A 20,780-nucleotide genomic window follows, 5' to 3' on the forward strand; every position below is an offset into this window, starting at 1 on the left:
TGGAGGCGGATTTGGGATGAAGCTTGGGTGGAGTCTCAAGGGGGCCTGAAAATTTTGCCAGTATGGGGCCCTGAAATTCCTGGTGGCAGCCCTGGCTGGGAGGCCACAGTGGAGGATATTGCAGTGGTCGTTTTATTAGATTCAGGGTTGAGAAAAGGACAGATTCTGAAAAGATTTAGCGTTGTGTGGTAAGTCATTAGTATTTTGGTTAGGGCAGTTTCGTTGAAGTGGTGGGGATGGAAGACAGATTGTAGGTTGTCGAACAATTAGTTGGAGGAGAGGTGGGAGGAAAGTTTGATGTAGACGTGCCGTTCTCTTATGAAGCTCATTTACAGGCTTAGTTTCATAGGAGATTGTGATTTGTACAATATATACTGCAATATTATAATACAGCAGTATATAGCATAAACTATCAAATGATCACAGGTTTAAGTCCCCTAAGTGGACTAAAAAATAAAGTAAAAAATATTTTTTTTATGAAAAGATAAAAAGAATATAAAAATTTGAATCCCACTCAATTTTTTTCCCTCCTGCACTGACCTGGAGAATCAGTTCAATATTACAGTCCAATTTTACCATAAAATTAATAATGCAAAACCCCCAAAACACCCTCATTTATTCAAGGAAAAACTCTGTACTCCAGATCACCAAAAATAACATCATTGCCAGAGGGCATTTTACATGATTGATTCAAAACAATTATAAGAAGAAATTATGTATGCAGTTGTCACCATTGTCATCTATTTATCTGTTTCCGTTCACCTGAGTTGACAATAAAGGCACTGCCCTTCAATCTGTACCCACAATCTTTATAGAAGATACCAGTGGGTATCAAGCAGGAAACATGCAGCAGCAATTGTCACCAGTTCAGCCTTATGAAGTTCTCTTATAAACCAGATTACCTTAAATCTTGCAAATATAAACCATGTTTAGAAGACCATGCCAAAAGTAGATTCTACATGTGGCCTAATCACTGTAAAGAAACAAATCTGTCAACTTGAGATGACTGACATGAGACAAGCAGCTGATTCCTATGTAAATCTGCACCTATGTTATGATTCCACCACTCACGGTGTCGTAAGGACACTGTGAGAGCTCAGCCGGCCTTCAGGATCAAGGGTGTGCAGGCCTGTCAGAATTGTGAGTGACAGCCCAGCTGTCCAATCAGAAGCTGGGGCGTGCTGGGCTGTCAGCATTGTGAGTGATCTGGCCAGACCTGCAGGGTTTCCTCCAGGTGTCACTCGTTCGTGGTGATTACCTGGCTATTTAGCTGTCTGGCAATGATCTGATCTTTGTTGCCAGACCTCGAATTTGCCTTTTTGACTACTCGGTTGTTTTACCCCTTTTGCCATTGACATACTCTAATCTTAGTTGCCTGACCCCAAACTTTTGCCTTTGAATATTTGTCTTATCCCTTTTGTCTATGATGTACTTTCTTGGCATTTGACCTTGGACAAATAATTTTAGCCAAACTACTCTCATATCCGAGGGTAAAATATTTACAGATATGTATGTAGTCTGCAGAGAATACAAAACTCAGGATCAGAAAGGCTTCATCTCTGGTCCACTAATGTCAGTCTGATTATCTACCATAATACCTGTAAGGATGAGCTGACTGCCATAGTCGCTGGTGGTCAGCTATTAAGAAACTGCAGTGTAAGGGAGTAGATGATCATAAAATAAATGGATGCATTGAGTCTGCTTTTTGTGCTGTGCTGTATTTGTGGCACCCCAGGGGTCCAGTTGCCACAGTGGCATTGCCTCCCTCACAAGAGGTGATGCCATGCCTGGAAGCAAGCAGGGGTCCCCTAATTAGGTTTTACACTTTTTTGTTAAGTATATAATTCCACATGTGTTAATTCATAGATTTGATGCCTTCAGTGTGAATGTACAATTTTCATAGTCATGAAAATACAGAAAAATCTTTACATGAGAAGGTGTGTCTAAACTTTTGGTCTGTACTGTACTCTTGTATTTATGTGATTTTTTTATTGTCATCCTGATTGAATATTGTAGTTTGGATCTTTATATTTTTTTGTGTCCATTTACAACGTTCTTGCAACGATGATGTCACATCAGGCCAGCTGATCAAAAGAGGAGGTGCGAATGCCATCAGGAAGATGTTTTGCAGGGGCTTCTGTCCAGTGGCCATGGAATTTTACAATAATGGATCTTCAAAGTCTCACCAGATCGTAAAGATCTATTTAAATTAAGAATGCAGTCTGTATTGTGAAACCTGATGACTGGTCTTGAAGATCTTGGGCCTCATTTTAAAATATGTAACATTCCCTCCTCACCTATTTTGTATCCTTTTTTAATATTAGTGGTCAATGAACAATTGGTTTCTCTGAGAAACCAGGACCGCTTCAACTACTACCTCTGCGTCTCCTTTGGTTAAGCCCCTGACAGCTTTGTGTACCATCCTTGTCATTGAGGAGTGAGCAAAATGGGTCATGATGACTTTAGGAGAAGTGACCTGTAACTGCTGCAGTTTTTATTGTGAAGATATTTATCATGTCCATGTCTGAATAGTGGAGGGTAGAGTGTGATTTATGTAGGGGTGTAACTTGCTTCTTTCTCTTTCTTTCACCATAAGAAGTGACAGTTTAAATGCTAAATCTAATGGATGCTTCCATAGAGGCTTTACATAAATTTCCCTACAAGATTAGAATCTAATTTAGTCCAAAACGATTGATCCTAAGATATTACTACAGAAGTTTCTTCGGTGTTATAGTTGAAGATACCATGATACAGTACTTCTGGCTATTTAGATCTTTGTATCTGACAAAAGACAGCTGAAAAGTTAAAACCACCCCCATACATATTCAATTTAAAGGGAATCTGTCCGCAATAATTTGACCCTCAAATTATTTACATGTACATGTAGCTTTTTTTAAAGACAAGTTCAGCAATACATTTAAATGGCCAGTCCATTCTTCCTTTACTGAAAAATCAGTGTTTGAATTGACATGCAAATGAGGATGAAGATTTGATGCCTCTGTCACTCCACCTCAGTGCTGCCTCCTCCTGCTTGACTGACAGCCTGTAAGCTGTGAGAGTTCAGGCAAAGGAGCCATCAGTCAAGCAGGAGGAGGCGGCGCTGGGCAGGGAATAGAGTCAGAGAAAGAGGCCTGAGATTTACAGCCTCATTTGCACATCAATTCAAACACTGAGCAGACTGTCAGGCGTTATATGTCTCACACTGGTAAAGCCTCCTTTCATTTACAATAGCTTTCGGAGTCAGATTCTTGTGTAAATCTATATCTGGCCCATAGATTTTAACAGCTCATTTACATATTATGAAAATTTGGATTTCTCTTAAATAAAACTTCGGATTGCAGATATCCAGCTATCATTTTATTCAACTTTCTATGACTTGCATATCCATATAGACTGGTTGATTCATCTGACAGATTCCCTTTAAATATCATAAATTCGCCAGCATAGCTTTCACCTACTGTGTGCCCCACATTCTCCACCTCCTATAGCTACATCACTGCCTCCTGCACTCGATCAGTGGTGACCCCCTTGGCTACTGGGCCCTCTAGCTGCTTTGACTCTTGCTCCTCTATATACACTTTGTCAATTCTTGTCTCCTTCTTAGCAGCTCAGAAAGTCCAGGCTGGTAACTTTTACTCCTCTCTTATCCCACTCCCTGACTTTTGTGACAGATATTGCTGTAATAGCTTATTTCTATTTTTTCCACAGATTAGTGATTGTTTCAAGTGCCCTCCAATAATCAGTACATATTGTGCAATATATGTCCAACATGTCATCAAGTCTTCTACACATTCCACAACAAGTTGTTTAAAGGGGAATGAACTTCAAAAAATATATATGTAAAAAGATATGGAGCATACCCTTGGTAATGTACCTCTTACTGTATATGGCTATTGAATGGGTCTTACACAATTTCTTAAAAAAAAAGTAAAAACGTGGAAGAAACCTTGGGGATCTGTTTACACAGCGATAATAATAATAATCTTCATTTTTACATAGCACCAACATATTCTGCAGCGCTTTACAGACATTATCATCACTGTCCCCATTGGGGCTCACAATCTAAATTCCCTATCAGTATGTCTTTGGAGTGTGGGAGTAAACTGGAGATCCCAGAGGAAACCCACACAAACACAGGAGAACATACAAACTCCTTGCTCCTTGGTGGGATTTGAACACAGGACTCAAGTGCTGCAAGGCTGCAGTGCTAACCACTGAGCCACCGTGCTGCCCAGATTTTACATGAATCTCTTTGAAAATGTAAATCATGTAAATATGCACAAATATTATAGCCAACACAAGGGTAATACTGATATTGCTGAAATGTTCTCTCTGGTGGTCATATTTCTCTTACAATTAAGAATTGAAGATGCCATTAATGAGAATTCTATAATTTAGGATCAATAGATTGGGCTGGGTTAAACCCAACCTATGGTTTCATTCTTTTCATGAATGGTAGATCTTGTTAGACCATTAGGTAGTCCTTATGGGTACAAAGCTGGCCACACACATACCTGACAACTATCTCTCCTGACAAACCCCATACACATAAACGTTTTTGGGGAGTAAAAGGGTCGGGTGATCACAATCAAATTACTTGACCCTTATCTCCCCAGACATCTTCTGTTCACAGAGAATTCCCATATGCATTTGATTGTCAGCTGATCCCTCTGATAGCAGCTGGTTTCGTCATCTTGTAATGTGTATGCCTTTGGATTGTTGGTGGATACTGCCTGGCCACTCCAAAAACAACATTTTGGCAATGTTGAAATCCAACAGGCCTGAACTGTCTTCAACCAAACATCTGTCTACAGGGAATCGATATGTCACCCCATTACACAATAGATTGGTCATGCATACAAAATTGGCAGGATTGTATAAGATTGTTAGCTGGCTGGTCACATCTTTTATACGGATATAAAAATGATAGATTGGGCCCAGCACATGTCCCCATGTAAACAGGAATGTGCTGCAACCAGTAGTCGTATCAGCAATTCACTCCCCCTTACACATAATGCTAATGTCGGTCAATTCAATGGATTCAGCCCACAGTGCAATATGTTTGGTTGCTCTGGCCAACTGATTGTTGGGGAAGATATCGATCGGGTATGTCCGATTTTGGACTGCTGATTGGATTGTTTGCCCTGGGAAAAGCTGCTGGCACAGATGTCTGTCAGCAGATTTCTCATAGCGGACACAGCAGTGCTTGGCCTTTGAGTGAACACACCTGTGTATAGGAGAGACGGCCAAGACGGCTATTGAGTGTCTGACCGGTGGAAGCATCGTTCGACTGACAGCCATCTAATGTGTATGGCTGGCTTAAAGCTCCTGGTAAACTCTAAAAAGTTCATTTTTTTTCTCATTAAAGTACACCCTGCACCCCATCTTGACTGAAAAAAAAAAACAGAAATGTAGAAATTTTTGCAAATTTATTAAAAAAGAAAACTGAAATATCACATGGTCATAAGTATTCAGACCCTTTGCTTAGACACTCATATTTAAGTCACATGCTGTCCATTTCCTTGTGATCCTCCTTGAGATGGTTCTACTCCTTCATTGGAGTCCAGCTGTGTTTAATTAAACTGATAGGACTTGATTTGGAAAGGCACACACCGGTCTATATAAGACCTCACAGCTCACAGTGCATGTCAGACCAAATGAGAATCATGGGCTCAAAGGAACTGCCCAAGGAGCTCAGAGACAGAATTGTGGCAAAGCATAGATCTGGCCAAGGTTACAAAAGAATTTCTGCATTACTCAAGGTTCCTAAGAGCACAGTGGCCTCCATAATCCTTAAATGGAAGAAGTTTGGGACCAGCAGCAGTCTTCCTAGACCTGGCCATCCAGCCAAATTGAGCAATCATGGGAGAAGAGCCTTGGTGGGAGAGGTAAAGAAGAACCCCAAGATCACTGTGGCTGAGCTCCAGAGATGCGGTAGGGAGATGGGAGAAAGTTCCACAAAGTCAACTATCACTGCAGCCCTCCACCAGTCGAGTCTTTATGGCAGAGTGGCCTGACGGAAGCCTCTCTTCAGTGCAAGACATATGAAAGCCCGCATAGAGTTTGCTCAAAAGCACATGAAGGACTCCAAGACTAGGAGATATAAGATCCTCTGGTCTGATGAGATGAAGATAGAACTTTTTGGTGATAATTGTAAGTGGTATGTGTGGTGAAAAACAGGCACTGCTCATCACCTGCCCAATACAGTCCCAACAGTGAAACATGGTGGTGGCAGCATCATGTTATGGGGGTGCAGGGGGAGGACGACCGGTTGCAATTGAAGGAAACATGAATGCGGCCAAGTACAGAGATATCCTGGATGAAAACCTCTTCCAGAGTGCTCTGGACCTCAGACTTGGCAGAAGGTTCACCTTCCAACAAGACAATGACCTTAAGCACACACCTAAAATAACAAAGGAGTGGCTTCAGAACAACTCTGTGACCATTCTTGACTGGCCCACCCAGAGCCCTGACCTAAACTCAATTGAGAATCTCTGGAGAGACCTGAAACTTGCTGCCCACCAACGTTCACCATCCAACCTGATGGAACTGGAGAGGATCTGCAAGGAAGAATGACAGAGGATCCCCAAATCCAGGTGTGAAAAACTTGTTGCATCATCCCCAAGAAGACTCATGGCTGTACTGGCTCAAAAGGGTGCTTCTACTCAATACTGAGCAAAGAGTCTGAATACTTTATGACCATGTGATATTTCAGTTTTTCTTTTTTAATAAATGTGCAAAAATTTCTACATTTCTGTTTTTTTCAGTCAAGATGGGGTGCAGAGTGTACTTTAATGAGAAAAAAATGAACTTTTTAGAATTTACCAAATGGCTGCAATGAAACAAAAAGTGAAAAATTTAAAGGGTTCTGAATACTTTCTGTACCCACTGTATATACTGTATATATATAATATAACGCTACAAGTGTTCCTCTGTCTGAATCCTTTGTAGACTGCGCAAGCACAACACGCCTGCGCAGTCTGGCTCCAGACAGAAGAACGCATGGAGCCGTTACAGGTAAGAGGAGTGTGTATGGCACCGATCGCGTTATGCGTAGACACTGAACGCATACCGTGATCTCCGGCGCCATACTTACATACTTACCTGACCGGAAGGAGTGTTGCCGCGGCGCCTCTCTTCTCGCCGGAGACCAGGATGAAGGGTACCATACATACCAGGATAGGGAAGAGGGGTACCATGCATACCAGGATTGGGGGATGAGTGGTGCCATGCATACCAGGATGAGGGTTTGGGCACTATATATACCAGGATTGGGGGATGAGGGGTGCCATACATACCAGGATGAGAGATGGGGTGCCATGCATACCAGGATTGGGATGAGGGGTGCAATGTATACCAGATTTGGAATGACGGGTGCCATGCATACCAGGATTGGGGATGAGGGGTGCCATGCATACCAGGATTGGGGGTGAGGGGTGCCATGCATTCTAGGATTGGGGGTGAGGGGTGCCATGCATACCAGGATAGGGATGAGGGGTGCCATGCATACCAGGGTAGGGATGAGGGGTGCCATGCATACCAGGATAGGATGGGGGCACGACAAATGCCAGGATGGGGGCAGCACAAATACCAGGATGAGGGGCAGCACATACCAGCATGGGAGACCATATACCAATAAAAAAGCTCGCCACCCGGGCGTAGAACGGGTTCAATGGCTAGTATATATATATGTATATATAACACAGTTCTTTAGCATAACCCATTCTCTTTAATGCCTTTAATGCTCTTTAACCCTTTAGGATTTCACAACTTGGGGAGGATTTTGGGAGTTTGTTTTCTTGATTTCAGTTTTATGGCATTCAAGCATTCAATGCGTGGTATATATGACACGTTTGATTTATTCTGTGGTTCAGCACAATTAGGGCTCATTCACACGTCAGCTTTTCACATACAAGTTCTATCTGTGTTTTTCATGGAAAGAACTTGTACCGATAATAGTCTATGGAGCTGTTCACATGTCCGTGTATTTTTGTAAGCAGAGTGATCCACACCAAAACACGGTGACATGTCTGATTTTGATCTTAACGGGCCTGTGAAAAAATCGAACATCTCTCGCACGTCATCTGTGTGCTGTCCAATTTTCTTGACTTTTTGATCGCCTTTTACTTCATTACTTGTGAGATTAACTGAACAAAAAACAGCAATTCTGCATTTTTTTTTTGTTTTATACTTTACGTTGTATAGGCTATATACCATGATCAGATTATAGCTCCGGTGATTACAGACATAACAATGCCAATTTTGTGTTCCTTTTTGTTGCATTTTATAAAAAAACAATCTTTATAAAGGAAAATGTTTATTTTTCTTTTTTAATATTTTTTAAACTTTTTTTTGTAGTCTCACTTTGGACTTGAATATGCGTGATCCATTTACTGATCGCAAATTTGCCTCGCAATAACTTAGTAATGAGCCTGTCAGTGTAAAACTTACACACAATGGAAAATTCTGCACTTTTCTAATATAGTTTGCACATCAGTTCCTCACTATTTTCTAGATTTTTACTTGCTTCCAGTGCTGCTGCTGTAGATAATGTGATCACATAGTTTACGGTAATTTATTATAACTTGCTGTGCAAACTGAATCCTGCAAACTGCACACTTTAGACTAATCTGGTCATAAATGGGTTAAAGTGGAAAATGAATTATCTTCAGCATACATGATGACTGAGATATTTCCCCAGATCCTCTGGTATCTGCTCCCCCCTCCCTTCTTCCATCCCCACCTGAGTCTGAATCAACTCTTTTGTCTAAACTTTTGGTAGAGAGCTGCTGCCTGTTTGCTTAGTATCAAAAGTAATTTTTGAGGGCAGTTAAAGAAAAGGGATGACTCCAGCAGACCAATGAGAAATTTCTGTTGTTACTGGGCATGTGAAGAAGGAACCGGTAAAATTCCAAAGGGCTTTGTGGCACCACCCAGCTTGTGAGGGAATAAAAGGAGGCTGTGGGTGTGAGAACAGTTACACTCCTGTGATCTGCATCTCTACGTCTGCACCAGCCACAAACACTAGAACAATGTCCTACAGCATTCGCCAGACTTCTACTTCTTACAGAAGTGGTCTTGGTGGTGGAGCCGGGAGGGTCTCCTCCTTCAAAGCCCCAAGTGTTCACGGTGGGTATGGGGGTCAGGGTGTCTCTGTGTCATCTGCCCGCTTTGTCTCCTCTGGATTTGGTGGTGGTGTAGGTGGTGGCAGTGGTTATAGCAGTAGCTTTGGATCTGGTGGTGGCTATGGCGGTGGCTATGGCGGTGGCTTCAGTGTCAGCGCCTCAGGGGATGCCCTTTTGTCTGGCAATGAGAAGGAGACCATGCAGAACCTAAATGACCGCCTGGCCTCTTACCTGGACAAGGTGCGTTCTCTGGAGACCGCCAATGCAGACCTAGAGTTGAAGATCCGGGAGTGGTATGAAAAACAAGGACCCAGCCCAACCCGTGACTACAGTCACTACTTCAAGATCATTGAGGACCTGAGAGACAAGGTAAGCTGGCATTGATGCCAACCATAACATATGTTACAGATCTCATTTGTGCTGGAGGATATTAATCCAATTCCTATTACACGAAGGCAACCTTCTCGTTTTCTTCTGGTGACTCCAGCTGTACAATCTATAACTTTTATATTATACTATAACTTATTGCCCAATATAAGCTTCTATACCTGACAATTCCATATACTATATTTTTGAGATAGTCAGGGCATGGTGGGAGTCGTAGTTTCACAACAGTCGGAAAACCACAGGTTGGCATGTAGCAGGTGGACAAAAACATTCTTTATATAATTCCTGTAGTGTAAAGCAAAACCTCAGCAAGGTTAGGAGAAGGATAGAAACTGGCCTGACCGGTTTACTACATGGAAATAGCATCAGTTACATGTATAATAATCTCCTTAAGCTGCTATCATATTAATGTATTCTAGGTAATGAGTCGTCTATTATAATTACTATTAATTATGTATAATTATAATATAGATATGAAGATTTTTTTTTTATTGTCTGTATCTAGTTGTTATGAAAATAACAGGTACAAAAAGGTTAAATGAAGTAATGTATGTAGCGTATAACCTTGGTTTATAGTCTCCTGGAATTTACTTGTTCATTTTCTGCAATTATTTTTTGGTAGAAAGGTCACCTAAGTATAACAAAGGAACCATTATAAACAGAGAACCCCAGTGATCACATTTAATCATTGTGGGGATATAGTAGCAAGTGTGCAATTTGTCTACACTGCCCCCACTGGGGAAAAAAAGAATTACACTATTCCCCCCAAAAAAATCAATCACTAATAGAGGATGATCATTATCAAGGAACCAGCTGTAGTATCTCAAAATTCTCTAAGAGAGTTTCTCTTCTCATTACTTTTGCTATTTTGCCTTTATATTTAATGGTATCTTTAGATTTGAGCATGTTCTTCAATGGTAGAATTAGATTGTAATACCTTAGTAGATATTTTCTGTTTAGTTAATACTATTTTAGAAATTCAGGGATCAAAAGATCCAGGAAAAAACAGGTACTTGGAGTGCAGGTGCAGTTACTTTTATCTTCGTCCTCTATCCTTTGGGTGTGGCATAGCCTCAGAGCATGGCGATTACTATGTAGCTCATTATCTTACTGTCATGTCACAAGTGTAGCTTTGCTGGTAAATTACACTAAAGAAGGGTGAGGTGAGGTTTGCTGTCAGTAAGAGTGAACATTAATGGATGTTTTCTAACATTAGGATTGTAAAAAATTTAACCTCTGTTGCCTTTCAGATTCTTGCGGCTACGATTGACAACTCCAAGATTGTCCTTCAGGTGGACAATGCCCGGTTGGCAGCAGATGATTTCAGAACCAAGTGAGTGTAACAAATTTTATGGCAAGGTATTATATTCTATAGAGCTATATTGGGGCCATGACCCTTAGATTAGTTCCCACTTTAAGGCTTATGGACATAATTGTTAGGATACCCAGCTTTGACTGGTCCCATGCACCTTTTCAGTTGGCGATGTGACCAATAAAGAAGTTCCCCTCTACACAACTAGCACAGTGTAAGTAAATTAGGCAGGAGGTTAATGGTTCAAGGGTCATGCCTACTAACCATGCTATAAGAGACAGGTGTGCCATAAGTCAGCTCTGGTTCTTTTTGACCCAAGAACGGTGGTGTGGTGGTAAGAACCAAAAATTGAGCTACATTCCAATTGGGCTCCCCTTTCTTCTACATATAATTATTATACCTTCCATTATAATTAGGAGAATTTGTGATGAACTCTGTCTGTTATGGACCAGGGCAGATCTGCTGCCTGTGGCACATGTACCCTGCTTGTTACACTGGTGGTACTTTGCTCAAGTACTTGTCTTAGGGTAAGGGACATTGAGAAACTCTTGTCTACATTCGAGCAGATGAAGAAGAATTGGCAACAGTTAATAGCACTGGATAATATGCCCATTTAAGGCCTCGGTTATTTATAAGCTGCTATTACATGAATGTCTTTGTCTCTTTGGGGATTATGAAAGTGATGTCTAAAACAAGTCAAACATTATAAAAACAAATGCAGTTATTTTTTTTTTAAATTAACATCACATGTTGGTGTATTTTTGGAAATAACGATTTTCCTAAATATTCCATATTAGGACAGGCCAGATATCTAGCAAATGGTATGTTTTATTGCTACAACCCGATGCCATGGAGTTACGTGATTATGATGTTTTAGCTAGATCTAGAAAGGTTTCTCATGGCTAATCTATGGTCTAGCTGGATCTAGAAAGGTTTCTGGTAGTTGATTTCACAGTATGAAATATTATATGCCCACTGTTAGAGCATTTAGTAGAATGTGCTGTAATACTGGGCATAGCCTATGGGCAAGAGTGGCGCTGTGTCAAGGCTAGGCAGCAAACTGAATCTTTGCACAAGGTGAAGGAAAGCCTAGCTGTGACTCTGTAGTCCTTTCTAAGTAATTGATTGACATACATTAATGTGGGCCAGAACTATGGGACGCTCAGGACCTCTCATGAACACTAGAGTGTAGGGTGTGGCACAGTTACTGTGAAACTTTAAACATCTGCTCTGAAATATAGATTTTATATTTCCATTGTCCACTCTGAGATAATACAGACTAAAGAAAGTTAATGAATAATCAGTCCCATAGCAACAGGACACAACAGTTGCATAACATACATAACCTTCACATAAGGAGAACCTAAACACCCACGTCTCCTGTTGAAAAGCTACGGGATGAATAAACCCTGTCGTATGCATTTCTTTATGAATATGTGAAAAATCATTGTGTACAGAATAATATCCTACTGTCAACACGACCATGCTGGTACACGTCCCAGCTCTACCTGGGTCCTCCAGTAGTGTAGGATGACACAGCCTGTACTGCTTCTGCACACATTACTGTGTGTTCTGGCTGACTACCCAACTAGCACCTATTGTGTTTGTCAAGGACCTTGGCTGATATCCCACTAAACTGACGGATTAACTCACTCCTGTAGTGGTCACACCTAGCTATAAAACAAAAAGGGCCAATAGAATATTCATCTAAAAAAAATATTTCGTCACAGTTTTATAATCGGATTCTTTCATTTTTACCCCAAGAAGATTTCGAACACTCTTGCCAAGTGAAGATTTAGAATACTCCCCAATGTTATCACTTATGTTTTCCTTGAACAAGGAATAAGAAATGATAGGATAACAAGAAATCAGGTTCATTGGCAAAGCCTCACATGAACGTTAGTTGGTGATCAATATGGGCTACTGAAGATGGTCATTGGGCTGGCAGATATCTAACATGTGTGGCTTAAAAAAAGAGTTCTCATGTTTAAAGATGCCATGTAACAGCAACCTATCGGGGAATTTGGAGTTAATAATGGGGATTTGTGATATTTATCTTTAAATAAGAAGCTACAATAAGCATCTTATTTATTGACGACCATGGTAAATGGGAATGGTGTTTATTTCTCCTATGGTGGTGCTGCCAAGAAATGTAACACTTAGGCCCCCATTGACCAAAGTCTTTATACCAAAAAATTGGCATAACACACTTTGAAAAGTCGCAAAGTTTTTGTGCAATGCGGAGTTGTGCAAAAATGTTGCAACTTTTGGCGTTTCCACAAAAGCTTCAGGCAGTTCGCCAAAATGGGCATGGCTACTCCCACCTGACAAATTCATTAATAGTGGCCTCGTTTCTAACATGTGGAGTATGGAGGCACATCGCATCTTATTCCTTTATGCCCCTCCTTAAGACTGGCATACAAAATGATAGTCCTAATGAACCGAGCCTTAAACTGTGAAGCAGGCCACACTGGTGAAAGGTCCCCTAGTTTTCGGTGAGGCTTAGCTGAGGAGAAGGTTTTAATTCATAATGCACAATCCTTTCTTTAGCTACAGCAATTTTTGTTTTAGCAGTTTGACTCCTTTTGGGATAAAATGAGCAAACTGAACACAATTTTTAATTTGGAGCTAGTTTTTGACTAGCGGTGCTGGTTCCCAACATCAATGTGCTGAATGGTGAGGACCCAGTAGAAAAAGACTTAATAGCCCTGATCTAAGGTTAGCAGCTAAGTCAAAATACCTTTCTTCAATGTAAAACTGGTAAGCAGTAACCACAATGCAAAATACAAAATTCAGGTTAATATTTAAGGTTCTATCATATTTGACCCTATACAAATATATAAATCTTAACACTGATAATATAAGCTGAGATAATTAATCAGAATGTACTTGTTTTCTTTAGGTTTGAAAATGAACTTGCTCTTCGCCAGAGTGTGGAGGTTGATATCAATGGACTTCGTAGAGTGTTGGATGAGCTGACCTTGGCCAGAACTGATCTGGAGCTCCAGATTGAGAACCTGAAAGAAGAACTGGCTTACTTGAAGAAGAACCACGAAGAGGTAAGTTTTTCTCACACTGAATAATGTTACATATGGCCGTAAATAAGGGATGTAACCATAACGGAAATAAGACAATATATTCTAAGAGGTGTAAGTCTATTCTGATAAGAATGGTGTGAGAGTCTGAGGATATGTTTTATGTGAAATTTTACTGTCTCCTCTAGGAAATGAATGCCATGCGTGGACAAGTTGGTGGACAAGTCAGTGTAGAAGTGGATTCAGCACCAGGTGTAGACCTTACCAAGATTTTGGCTGATATGAGAGACCAATATGAAATTATGGCTGAGAAGAACCGCAAGGATGCCGAAGCCTGGTTCTTTACAAAGGTAAATTCAGATGTTCCCTATTATCTTGCTCTGTTGTAATTTTTCTTGGAACCACATTCAAACTTAATGTTTTACTTTTTCATGGTCTAGTCTGAGGAACTGAACAAGGAAGTTGCAGTACATACAGAACAGATCCAGACCAGCAAGACAGAAATCACTGACCTAAGACGTACACTCCAAGGCCTTGAGATAGAACTCCAGTCTCAGCTCAGTATGGTTAGTATTGACTGAATGCTTAGCCAAAGTTTTGTAAAGTTAAGAGTAGATGAGGCAGTTCCTTCATCATTTAATATTTTTCCCAAATAGAAAGCATCCCTCGAAGGTACCCTCGCAGAAACGGAAGCACGATATGGTGCACAGTTATCACAAATTCAGGCGTTAATTAGCAATATGGAAGCACAACTTGGTGACCTCCGGGCAGACATGGAACGCCAAAACCATGAGTACAAATTGCTTATGGACATCAAAACACGCCTAGAAAAGGAAATTGCCACCTATCGTCAGCTCCTGGAAGGACATGACGCACAGTAAGTAATGCTTTTATCCGTATAGTACATCGGGAGCAGTATATTTCTTAAGACCTTCCATACATATTGGACTAAAGTCAACCAACCCCACCAATATAGGTGGGATCAGCTGACTATCTAATGTGTATTGAGGCCTCTTGACTCTGCCCTTTGAAGAAACAAAGGACACAACTTGCTGAATTTCTGCTGTCAATCCTTTTGTTTGGAGATAAGCAGCAGCCAGAGGAATTTGACAACAGCTGTCCTATACAGAACACTGGACAGTTGAGAATTCCTATGTACTGGGGGTTGGGAGCGAAGTTTTCGCCAAACGATCGTTCAGCCGACAGCTACCTAATGTGTATAGGGAGATTTACATGTACCTAGCAATTACACATAATAAAGAATTCTTTGCATGGCTGAATACAATTACAGAGATAATACAATTAAGATTCAGCTTAGGACATTTTCCACATGTCTTTGACATATCTAGGATGGGGACCCCACTGATTGCTAGACTGAAAGGTCAAGTGGTGCTCTCACAGCCCCTTTGGCTTTTGGGTCTGAGATCTTGACATAATAAAAAGACCTTTCATTGTGTTTGGAGGATCTAAGATCTATCGGCCTCTTCATTCTAGTGATCCAAGCTTAATGACTCCTAACAAAAACATCTTTTGAAATATCTCACTCAGAAGTAAAAAAAAAAATGGACCTACACTTTAAGAAGGACTAAATTATACCTTTGACATTTGAATCTACATTCATGAGAAATTCAAAACCATACCCCATTCCACCTTCAGAATCATCACTTGGGACGCCTGTGGAAGAGCCTCAACATTTAAGGTCATTTTAGGGTATTTTAATTAAAAGTCGGATTATTAAGAGCTAAAAGAGGCTATACACATTGAATAGCTGCCTGCTAATCCTCCTGACTCCATGTACACATGTTCACTTGGTTGAAATATATGTGATTTTAGCGGGGACAGTGGAGTAATCCACTGTGAGACACTTCTGACAGTCGCCGATCTTCCGTGAGAACTACAGGATTATAATGTGTATGCGGGTCTTGTGCTGAATAGTAAATTAGTCATTTTTTATGCAACCTTAATCATGTCTGCCATTATCTTTTACAGGCTGATCGTGGGCACAACCAAAGACAGTAAGTATGCATAAATGTAATTTATGTCAAAAACAGCCACATGCCTGTCCATGGATTGTGCGTGACATTGCAGCTCAGCCCCCTTCACATGAATGTTGATGAGCTGCAGTACAAGTCAAAGCCCATGGACAGGAGTGGTGTTGTTTCTGTATGAATACAGCCATGTTTCTAAATTCTGTAGAACCCTTTTAACAAAGGCAATATTTACTACTAAATGGTGGCCCGATTCTAACGCATCGGGTATTCTAGAATATGTCACCCGACGGTGGTGTACTTATTTTAAATCTGCCGCCAATTGGCCGGAGACCGTGTTTAAATTTTGCGCCACAATCGCAGATTGATCGCGGTGGGCGGCCGCGAGCAATCAGCAGAGCGGTGTTTAAATTTGGCTCCGATATCGCTGATTGGTCACGGCCGGCGGCTGCGACCAATCAGCGAACCGTGTTAGTGAGGACCGGGGAGCATCCACCTGCCTTATAATGCCCCATGCAGGATGTAACTTCCCCCCCCCCATATAATGCCCCATGCAGGATGTCACATCCCCCCCTCCGTTATAATGCCCCATGCAGGATGTCACTCCCACCCCCCATATAATGCCCCATGCAGGATGTCACAACCCCCCCTCCCTTATAACGCCTCATGCAGGATGTCACATCCCCCCCTCCCTTATAATGCCCCATGAAGCATGTCACATCCTCCCCATATAATGCCCCATGCAGGATAATGCCCCATGCAGGATGTCACATCCCCCCTCCTTTATAATGCCCCATGCAGGATGTCACATCCCCCTCCTCTATATAATGCCCCATGCAGGATGTCACATCCCCCCTCCCTTATAATGCCCCATGCAGGATGTTCAATCCCCCCCTCCCTTATAATGCCCCAAGCAGGAAGTCACATCCCCCCTATATTACCTTATAATGCCCCATGCAGGAAGTCACACCTCCCCTATATAATACCCCATGCAGGAAGTGACATCCCCCCTATATAATGCCCCATGGAGGAAGTCACATCCTGAGCATAGTGCCCCATGCAGGATGTCACATCCCTCCTCCCTTATAATGCCCCATGCAGGATGTCACTTCCCCCCACCATATAATGCTCCATGCAGGATGTCACATCCCCCCTCCGTTATAATGCCCCATGCAGGATGTCACATCCGCCCCCTCCCTTATAATGCCCCATGGAGGAAGTCACATCCCCCCCTCCCTTATAATGCCCCATGCAGGAAGTCACATCCCCCCTATATAATGCCCCATGGAGGAAGTCACATCCCCCCCATAGTGCCCCATGCAGGATGTCACATCCCCCCTCCCTTATAATGCCCCATGCAGAATGTCACATCCCCCCCTCCCTTATAATGGCCCATGCAGGAAGTCACATCCCCCCTATATAATACCCCATGCAGGATGTCACATCCCCCCATAGTGCCCCATGCAGGATGTCACCCCCCCCCTGCTTATAATGGCCCCTCTACAATGTCACACCCCCCCACCCCACCATTTAATGCAATATGCCCCCATACAATAAAAAAAAAAAATCCAATACTCACCTCACTTCCCAGCATCTGCTCCGGACTCCAGCGTAGCCGGCATCTTCCCGCTCTGCGCTGTGACCGCTCAGGAGAGAGCGCAGTGTAAAGACATCACAGCGCTCTCTGACCTGAGACACGGGAGCTGCTGCGGAGGCACGGGAAGGGGTAAGTATGGCACCGGGTCCCTAAGCAAGCGGGGGGAGGGGAGGAGAGGGGAGGGGCGTCACACTTGTCTTCGGGAGATAAGCGGCCGTAGCCGCTGATCTCCCGACGGTAGCCGCATGGAGGTCAGCGGCGCCTCCGGTCGGGGGACTTATGCTGCGAGCAGCCGGCTGCATCTCCCGGCTGCATCGCTGCTGACCTCCGTGCGGCAGATGAGCCGCTAACAGCCGCCATCTTTTTCTGAAATGCCGTGTCGCTGATTGGCCGTGGCCGGACCAATCAGTGACGTGGGATTTCCTGGACAGAAGGACAGACGGGATAAGACAATTATATATATTAGATGTATGTTTCAGAGAACACTCATTTTTAAATAGGAGCCACGGACAAGGTGATGAGGATGACTAGTCACAGTAGTACGATTCAGCAGGCTTCTTCTCTACCCTCTCAGCCAAACCGGCAAGTCTATCCCTACACACAGTGCAGGGATAAGCCAGCGAGGACGTACCTCCATGACTGGTCACCCTAGTCACATTGTCCTGCTCTATAAAAAAATAGGGAGAAACCTGTCAATCATGCAGAGTTGGGAACAGTGAAGCCAGAGAGGACACACGTTCATGGCTAGTCATCCTACCCACCTCATCCCTGTTTATGGTATGTTTTCTTGAAACACTGCAGCCTTTCAGGGTAAAACATAAATATTTGCAATAATGAGCCTGTCTTTCAAACAACCCTTTTCATGTGCAGAAACTATCATCTGACCGATTCCCTTTAAAGAAGTCTCAAAAGAATGTTTATTTTGTAATCCCTCCTAATTATATATGTAATGGTGTGTAAGTATAATAAAATACTTACCGACGTCAGCCTCCCCTGGTTTCCAGCACAGCTCTGGTCCTCTTCTGGCCAAAGTGACCTGAAATTAGACTAGTCACATCACATATGAGCTTGTGTGAAGTGGAAATTGCTTTTTCTGTGTAAGTCAATGAAACCTCATTTTGAGTGTCATAGACATTATACTGAGATATCACTTCAAACAGTAGATACTATGTGAGCGGACTTAGCTGTAGAGTGTTCACATGTCCTGAAGAGGACCAGATTGGTACTGGACATTGGGGACATGGCAATTGGTAAGTATTTTAATACACTTACACACCATTATATACATTACTAAGTGGAATTATGGAGTAAAATTTTCGCTGAGACCTCTTAAAGGGGTTGTCCATTACTAGGACAACCCCTTCTCACTTTGAATGTTTGCCCTTCGTTAAAATAAAAACACCTATACCCGCCTCCCATGCCGGCTCCATTCCATCGGTGTCAGCACTCGCGTTCCCGGGACCCATGTGAGGTTGTTACGTAATGTGAGCCCTGCGCTCAATCAGTGCTGGCATCACTGTCCTCGCCTTTGGACGTATAAATAATCAAGAGAAAGTGAATGGCCAGACGCAGATCTCTCTTCCTGTTCATTACTTATACGTCCGAAAGAGGGGACAGTGACGCCAGCGCTGATTCAGCTCAGGGCTCACGTGACATAATCTCAAGTTAGGCCCTGCGAGAGTTAGGACTGACACCGCTGGAACAATGTCAGCATGGGAGGTGAGAGGGGACTGTCCTAGTAGTGGACAACCCCTTTAAGTGTGGAGGAGTGGAGTTGACTCATGACAAATGACCAATAAACTGAATAGGGCTGTCTCAGATTAATTGGCTGAGAATTAGCTGCAATACCAGAACCAGCTTTTTTTCTTATCCGAGAAAATCCCATTAGATATAAAACTTGGTTAATGTGCTTGCAAAGAGTGTATTCACAGATGCTATGGACTTCAGTTGTGCCTTATCACACATGTACTAAAAGCTCAGCCAAGAAAAACATAGATCTTTAATGACTAATTTTTTTAACAAAAGCAAACTTCTGTGAGAAATAGAGAATAATCGGAGGAAATGTTTTGACACTTCCTAGTGACCTTCTCAGTTGTAGTACAAAAAACATTGCTCAAAGAGTAGCTGCCAACATATATAAAAATAACAGTACATGCCAACTAGCATAAAATAATATTCAGGGCTGGACCAAGGCTAGCAGGGGTTCACATGTGGCTCCTGGGTTCGCCGCTCATTATGGGTCATTTATAATTCTTGTGTCTTCTAATGTGGCAGAGAGGACTTTGAGAGGACCTCTCAGGTACCAGGGCCCCAGGTGACTGCTACCACCGCATGCTATAATTGACTGTTGCATAGCCTGTCACTAATTTTTCTTTCTTTTCTTCTAGTTAAAATTGACAGGAAGTAAATAAAGTCTTTGGTAGACCTTAAGTAGCTGCATCGTAGGAAGACCCTCCTTTTTTCCGCTCTGACAATGGCTTACACGGCGGCTAGGAAGCCTGAATCGGGTTTCTGGATCTCCAGATGTTTGCAGATGGTTAAAACCTGGAAGAAGTGAATGAATTGGATGCTTGCTTTTATAATCTGCTTGCTGCAGCTGCTTAATAAATTACAACTTTTGGGTCAAGCATAAAATAAGTGTCCTTGTGTATTTTAAGTAATTACTTTTTTGGTAGGCCGTGCATATGGTATCACCTCCTGGATTTCAGAACTCATACTGTAGATGGATGTCTCTGGATTGACTGTTGAAGAGCTTTTCAGACCCAACTTGACTTTCTACAGAATGTAGGTTCTGGGAGTGTTGGAGTTCTTGAAGTATAAAGCAGTGTTCCCATATATTATTATTTATGATGCTTTGCTTATTTAGCACCATCATATTTCACTGCACTTAATAGACATTATTATCACTACCCTAGATTCCCTATCAGTATGTCTTTGAAGTGTGGGAAGAAACCTGAGAACGCAGAAGAAACCCACACAAACACAAGGAGAACATACAGACACCTTGCAGAAGTTGTCCTTGGTGGGATTTGAACCCAGAACCCGAGTGCTGCACTGTGCTAACCACTGAGCCAACATGCTGCTAATAATAACACTGATAATAATAATAGTAACTATTATTATTTATATAGCTCCAACATCGTCCATAGTAAAACATAGTTCATTAATTCAATAAAGAGGAATGAGGGTCTGCTTACAAGCTGTCAATCTATAAGGAAATAGTGGAGACACAAGGATAAAAAGTACTTGTATTGTATGGTCCAACAATCTTTATAATAAATAAGATTATGTGTACGTATCCAGTAACAAAGAGCTAAAGCGTATGGGAAACAAATG

At 42.1% G+C, this 20,780-nt stretch overlaps 1 protein-coding gene across 1 annotated transcript; it reads left to right on the forward strand.

Moving 5' to 3' along the window:
* Positions 1-8,945: 8,945 nt before the first annotated feature.
* On the forward strand, positions 8,946-20,081 carry LOC141272511 (keratin, type I cytoskeletal 19-like). The gene is made up of 8 exons (XM_073683315.1): positions 8,946-9,494; positions 10,763-10,845; positions 13,727-13,883; positions 14,048-14,209; positions 14,300-14,425; positions 14,516-14,736; positions 15,849-15,874; positions 19,832-20,081. The coding sequence occupies exons 1-8, from the start codon at positions 9,033-9,035 to the stop codon at positions 19,849-19,851; spliced, it is 1,257 nt and encodes a 418-aa protein (XP_073539416.1). The 5' UTR covers positions 8,946-9,032; the 3' UTR covers positions 19,852-20,081.
* The last annotated feature ends 699 nt before the right edge of the window (positions 20,082-20,780 follow it).

Source organism: Phyllobates terribilis, unplaced genomic scaffold (assembly GCF_046119375.1).
Source record: "Phyllobates terribilis strain yellow unplaced genomic scaffold, ASM4611937v1 Scaffold_5__5_contigs__length_657084704, whole genome shotgun sequence".
NCBI lineage: Eukaryota > Metazoa > Chordata > Amphibia > Anura > Dendrobatidae > Phyllobates > Phyllobates terribilis.

Excerpts from the sequence above, each read along its gene's own strand:
- LOC141272511 (XM_073683315.1), top strand. The coding sequence starts at position 9,033 with ATGTCCTACAGCATTCGCCAGACTTCTACTTCTTACAGAAGTGGTCTT. Across the intron at positions 9,495-10,762 it reads TTGAGGACCTGAGAGACAAG|ATTCTTGCGGCTACGATTGA; the intron begins GTAAGCTGGCAT and ends GTTGCCTTTCAG. Across the intron at positions 14,426-14,515 it reads TCCAGTCTCAGCTCAGTATG|AAAGCATCCCTCGAAGGTAC; the intron begins GTTAGTATTGAC and ends TTTCCCAAATAG.